The 6927-nt window shown below is 36.6% G+C and overlaps 1 protein-coding gene across 3 annotated transcripts; it reads right to left on the reverse strand.

Annotated features, from left to right (window-relative positions):
* Positions 1 to 3846: 3846 nt before the first annotated feature.
* Positions 3847 to 6816, reverse strand: LOC308685825 (uncharacterized protein). Of its 3 annotated transcripts, none has more exons than XM_081357858.1 (7): positions 6590 to 6816; positions 5939 to 6341; positions 5507 to 5568; positions 5072 to 5139; positions 4726 to 4769; positions 4197 to 4263; positions 3847 to 4012 (listed from the first exon to the last, which is right to left on the reverse strand). In XM_081357858.1, exons 1-6 carry the CDS (start codon positions 6678 to 6680, stop codon positions 4203 to 4205), a joined length of 729 nt encoding a protein of 242 aa, XP_081213984.1. In that variant the 5' UTR covers positions 6681 to 6816; the 3' UTR covers positions 3847 to 4012; positions 4197 to 4202. The 3 variants fall into 3 exon arrangements, with proteins under 3 accessions (XP_081213984.1, XP_081213983.1, XP_081213985.1); XM_081357859.1 differs by having other exon boundaries at positions 3937 to 4011; positions 4200 to 4263; XM_081357857.1 differs by having other exon boundaries at positions 3847 to 4263.
* Positions 6817 to 6927: the final 111 nt, after the last annotated feature.

Here is a 6927-nt window from a genome sequence, read left to right on the forward strand (position 1 = left end):
TCCAATTTGACTTTGTATTTAACATTTGTTCTAACATAAGCTCTCTCTGATAAAATGTTTAGTGTGATGGTAATTCCATTACTCTTCATGTGTGAACTTTTAGGCTATCCCAATGGATTCACAGAGGAGGCATCCAAGGGCCTCATCAGTCTACTTAAGAGAAGACTGTATAACCTTAGACTCAAGCAGCAGACTGTAGCATGCACATACAGAGGCATTCTCGAACCAACTCCTAGGCTGGTGGAAGAAGATGAAGGGGAAATGGAGGAAATGGACTGGCAACGTGACCTCAGCTCTGATGATGATGATGATGATGATGATGATGATGATGATGAGCTGGGGACTCAAGTCACTTGACTTAGGACTCAAGTCACAGTTGTAATCCCTTTTGCTTTGACTTGTACTTTGATGACTTGAAAAGGTTTCTAAAGTCTTGACAAAAGATCCTGTTTTTGTAAGTGAGTTAGATTGAAAGTGACAGTGACTCATCAGTTGTTTGTTTCTGCAGTTATCCGTATTTTGCTACATATGCTCTCAGAGTGTGTGTGTGTGTGTGTGTGTGTGTGTGTGTGTGTGTGTGTGTGTGTGTGTGTGTGTGTGTGTGTGTGTGTGTGTGAACTGATAATGTCTGTAAATATTTGCTGATACCTGTATATATACTGTATGTACGGAAACAGAAATACAAATTTGATTTGTCATCAGACTATTGAGTTGACTTTGGCTCATCACACATCAACCCTTACAAAAAGAGAGAGCTGGGAGCTTTCAGATTCAACCTAAACTGCCAACATTTTGAACATTAGAGGTCACAGTCACACCAGGTCACATATTAAGATAGATATATGAAACTTAGGTCTACATACTTTACACTGATAGTTAATGGCAGTGTAATATACTTCAATATTGACTATGTAAAACCATTGTAGTTATTGTCTAAATATATATATATATCAACCATATAATTAACCACATGTTATACATATGATCGGTTAGCAGGGTTGGGTCAGATTGCTTTGAATACAAACAACATGGCAATATAATCAGTTATGCAATTTACCTTTTAGCAACAGCCCAACTTGGAATATCATTTTAAGAAACTCAGTGATCTGAGGCCATGCAAAGTAAATGTCATGACCATATTCATCTGATTATCAACTCATCCCATGGTAAGGAGCAAGCAACATATAAGATGTGGAGACTGTTCATAACAGTGTCATCTTCAGAGATATGTAGGAAACTTTATAAACAGAGATATTGAGGCTACTACATTATATAATCCAGACCATGTAGGAACATTCAGGTGGTTTGGAAGAGCTAAAGCATGCCAGAAGGGGCATATAAAATCCCAATATATGCCCCTGTGTCAGTGGTACCTTCTCACCCATGCCATGAGCACTGATGCACAAATATCCTAACTTTTCTGGAAATGGGGTTTGCAGTTTCTCACTGTGATAGGTGTTGGAAGGGAGAAAATGTAAATAAAAAACTATTTGCCCTTTTCTGTAGAGATCAAAAAGATCTTTAAAAGATCTTTAAACAGAAATAAATGCAGAGGATACAACAGGGCCAACAGTATGTGTAATGAACTCTTGTTTTTAAATACCAATAATATTTTTACAAGTACAAGCAGAGATGACTACCCATCATAGACCATGGTCTTTTAGTGTGCGTTTTTTTTTAACCATCATAGCAGCATTAGCATAAATAGATATTCATATAAGCCGTGTGTGCGTGTACTTTTACAACTATCTTTGTGAGCAAAGTTTGAGGGTCAAGAGCTGGTTTTAGGGATCAGGTTATAATGAGGATTTTATTTGGGCAGGTTTAGGGTCAGGGTTCAGGTCAGACACTTAGTTGTGATGGGTAAGGTTAGGGTAAGGATCTAGAGATTGCATTGTGTCAATGAATGTCCTCACAAATATAGATACAAACGTGTGTGTGTGTGTGTGTGTGTGTGTGTGTGTGTGCGTGCATGCTTGTGTGTGTGTGTGTGTGTGTGTGTGTGTGTGTGTGTGTGTGTGTGTGTAAATCTGTTTACACAGTCAGAAACAAACAAAAAGCTATATTGAGTCTACGTGCTCCCTGAAACTAGACCTGAGATGGCTTGTGTCCGTGAAAAGAGAAAATGAAAACTTTGTTGTATAGCTGAACCAAATACATCGTTGGAAAGGCCGTGACCTGGAGAGTAACATATGTTAGTATGAAGATTCTACATGGCTCCTGCTTTGAAACACAGACCTTTGAAACGTCACCTCGGTGCATGTTTAAAGGCTTATAATTCAGCAACAAAAGGGGCTACAGATATGGGACCAACTGTTATAGAGAGCTCTTGACATGAGTATAGGGGGCAGTTAACCAAAATATGGGGGCAGTTAACCAAATATGGATAAAATATGGGTTAATTAATTTGACCCTATTTAACAATTAGATATTTAAAATCTCATTACATAGATGTGTTTACCATCCCACTAAACCCCCCACTGTACTCCCAACTCACTGTTTACAACCTCCAATTGAAAGAAAAACTACAATTCCCTTATATCCACACCATGCAGCTTGATACAAATAGGCACTACAGTTGTAGTTCTTCTGGTCTGCAAAGTAGGGTTGTAAATTAGGGTTGTAAAAAGATATATCTGCTGAATATATTAAATACCTACTACAGTCAAACTAGTAATTACACTGCATCTAGATGATCTATGTTAACAAAAAGTAGATATGTTGGTTTATTTCAGATATTTTAGCCAAAACAGGAACGCGGAAACTCCGCCCACAACATAATTGCACTTCCGTAACCTTATGCTGCCAAAAACTGAAGAAAAAAAGTTTTTTTCCAAGGAGAACTTATTAAAAGCGATAGCCTTAAAATGAACATAACGTATTTTTGAGTTATCAATTTGTTTTTCTGTGGAGAAATGTTGAAGATATCATTAAAAAAGCGGGTGTCTGTGAAGAAAATACTTCCGGGCGGAAGTACGTAATGCAAGCTACTACCATAGCAACGAACTAAAGATACAACCAGAGCATAAGATAATGCATTCACTGAGCGAAGATTATGAAAACAAAATGCAACTGTAAGGTTATTCTTAACACCAAAGCTGGCTATATACCTTGAGTACTACAAGGATTAAAAAGGTTACCCTTACGGAACAAAAATATATTGGAATATACTGCAAAATATTATAATATATTAATATAACTTATATTTCATATAACGTTACATATGCGAAACTAACGTTAGTGCTTAACGTTATATTTGTCAATACACTGCAATATGCATTGACCATGTATGGCTATATATATATATATTGATACATATTAAATATTTATAAATGCAAACAAAAATATCATTACATGTAATTTTCGCAGTTTTATCTATTTTTTTTTTTTTTACAGTCTATGAGCTTTATCTATTGTGTACATTGCACATATCTGTTCCCATAAATGTGAATGTGTATTATACACACATATATACACCCATTCACGGAATGAGTTACAATCAGTGGTTCCAAAAGACTTCTAGTTCCCAGCATGGTTTGCCTCCATGTTAAAAGACAGTAAATGTTAAAAATAAGTGTTATTTCATATGTTTTGCTCAATATGAATAAAGGGGGATACCAATTTGTGTGTAATGTTCTATTATTTTGGTATTTAAACATTTTTGGGGTTACTATTGTACATGCAGGTGTGCTTGTGCTTTATTAACTAGCTTGAAATATGCGGCCAGAAAAAGGTGAAAATTAAACTTTGTTATAGGACAAAATGAAAGATATTTATACACCCCCTCAAGTACTCCAGTAACAATGTCAATTCCATGTTTTCAGAGAGGGACAAACAACAACAAAACTCGCAACAGAACTTTTATTGTGAAATGCTCATAGGAAATGCCAGACAATGCAAACTAGATTTTCTGGGTGAAAGGTTGTGAAAAAGGCAAACTGCACAATAAAACGATTGGCCTTTTGGATGATGGAAATATTGGATGCGATGAGGTCCTTCCCAACACCCAGCCCTAATGAACAAATAATGAAACAGATTTATAAACAAATACTACTTAATTTACAACATTTATGTAATTAATTCTATGCAATACAACTTTATTGTTGTCCACATGGCCCAGTTTAATGGACACAACATTTGTTTCAGAACATTTGTTTCTTTGCACCATCAATGTGACAACAGTATTTTTAGTAGACCTTCCTTTATGACACAGTCATTCTGATGTTCTCCTGTGGTTCCCAAGATGGGGGCCAGGCCTTTTGGCTGAAAAAATGGCAAAATAAAACGTAAAGAAATTATGCATTCAATTTCTGAAATAGGTTAAATATAAGGATAGCCTCTGACATGGTTTATAAACCATGATAGGCTTTACAAATTTCCCAGACAGAATGGGGTGGAGAAAGCAGAAGAGAATGTATATTTATACCCAAATTATATTATTGTCACTTTGTAATGACATTTTAAACTGTACATGTATGTTGTAGTTGTGTAGCTTAATCTCTCTGTAGGCAAAAACAGATGCCACATGTGGAGAGGTCTTAGTTCATCCGAATTAAGCAGCCCGTCTGACTTTCCAAAAAGAAATGTAACAGTGGTCCAGGCGCTTATTACATAAACTTAAATAACTCTCAATTCATGGTAAATCAGACAGGCTTCTTAATTAGGTTAACTGTCCCTTTAAGGACAACTCACAAGTCAACAAGTAAACAAGAAAGCTGATGTTACCATGAAGGACACGGGAGCCAATGGACCAAGACTTCTTTACAGCCCTTGGGAAGAGGGTAAAAGACAAACCTAAGTCATACTTTTATTTCATAATGAAATATTTCATTTAATTTTTCCTCCCAGCCTCTAAAAATCAATTGCCATATAAATACCAATACATCAAAGTTTTGGTTTAATATTTAGAACGCTCTAACAGCAAATGATTTAACATGTTAACTACTTAGTTTACATGTTATTTAGACTTTTCTGACAAAAGGCAACAATTTCATCACTATTCTCCTGGTGTAGTATAGTATTAATTTATGCACCTACAGTCGTACAGAATGTTCTCCGTATAGCTGCTCACCTTTTTTTCACGTGATTTGGACACATATTGCACTGGGAAAATGTCCAATGTGCTGTGATACTGGCAAGCTATAAAGAAAAATGAACAAATTAAGTAAGTACAAACCATTGCTATGTAACCATATAAACCCACAGAAAGGGTATTGTATGCATTTCTCTTTGAAATAATAGACCAGAAGTAAATGCACATGCACATCATAATTTCCCTGGATTATTCCGAAGCCCCGAAAACTCCAATGTAAAATGAGTCAATTAAGCAAGTAAAAGACATTTTCAACTAATATTACGGTAATAGTTATCAGACCTGTAATGTACTAAACTAGCAATAAGAAGATATTATATTGTGGGCCAAAAAGCTTTTAGATTAGGATTAGTTAAGAGTTTAGGACTTATTATTTAATTAATTTTGAATTAAAAATACTTAGCATTTTCCTACCATGGTCATTGTTTTGGCTTCTTTTACTTTTCCTTTTAGCTGAAATTTTGACAGCTGACTTCCTGTACAGAGAAACAAAAAACATGTGTAAACTGCAATAGAGGTGTGTGGTGTCTGCCTTGAATACCAGGTGAATACTTGCGAGTACACAACAATGCAGGACAATCTGTTGACACTTTCTCTGATGACTTCACCATTGGACATTGCATTATGGCACACCGGATGCCAAACTGCTGCCATACAAATAACTCCATGTTATAAGAAAAAGTAGAAAAAGAGCAACTTATGAAATACCATCTGACTTCTGAGTCTAGTGTGGTGTGCTGCTACTTTTTGTACATGGACACATTCTTTACCATTCTGTATCTCATATTCTACATAGTCAAGATTGCCCTTAATGCTCTGCCTCTTCTATTCTGTATTGACACTTACCTGTTTGCTGCTACTATTTTCTTCTTCGCCTCAATCTCTTTTTTCCCCATTTCCTCTGCCTGTTCTCTCTGCTGGTCTGTCTCCATCAGTCTCAGCTCTTCGAAGTCTTCCTGTCCCTCCATCTCTTGTCTCTCCACTTGGTCTTCCTGTACCTCTATCTCTCCTCTCTCACTCTCTACTCTCTCTTCCTGTACCTCTATCTCTCCTCTCTTCACTCTCTCACTCTCTACTCTGTCTTCCTGTGCCTCTATCTCCATCTCCTGCATGTCCCTCCTCTCAGTCTCTCCTATTTCATGTTGCCCCCCATGTCCTCTCTGGTCTTCATCATCTATTTCTTTTTCTGACTCATCTTCTTCTCCTGTGCTCTCTTGCTGCCCCACCTCCTCTCTTTCAAGATCACATGCTGTGATAAAAAAATAAAACAAAACAAGACATTTAAGATGCAGTATGTGGTTCAAAATGTGAGTAACCAAAGAAATATAAAAAGTTTAAGACAAAAGATAAGTAGAACAAAATTACCCAGAACCAGCAATCTAGATTGTGTGAAAAATTCTCTGTACTGACATTTAAAACCAATCCAACTGGATAGGTACACAATACAGGATAAATCTTAGAGAGTCATGAATGTACTGATGTTGTGATGTGACCTACCTTCTAACAAACCTTCAAATAGGCACAATATCTTCTCCAAGACTGCATGCGCTACCACTGGCAGCTCAAAGGGGAACTGGAGCTGGGCCATCCACTTTTTGTTTTGTGGTCTGTACTTTCCCCACAGCAGGAGGGGAAAGTACCCTAGGGCCTTCAGTTTCTCCACCTTAACATAGAAAAATAATAAGCAAACACACAGAGATTTCTAAGACAGGGTTACAAAGGCAAGAAAGACGTTATTATTATACACATACAAGCTGTCTTTAAAAAAGTTATTATGGGTTTTTATTAGGGGTGTAACGATACCCTCATGTTACGAATCAATACATATCACGATA

This window comes from Scardinius erythrophthalmus (genome assembly GCF_964197995.2).
Source record: "Scardinius erythrophthalmus genome assembly, chromosome: 25".
Taxonomy (NCBI): domain Eukaryota; kingdom Metazoa; phylum Chordata; class Actinopteri; order Cypriniformes; family Leuciscidae; genus Scardinius; species Scardinius erythrophthalmus.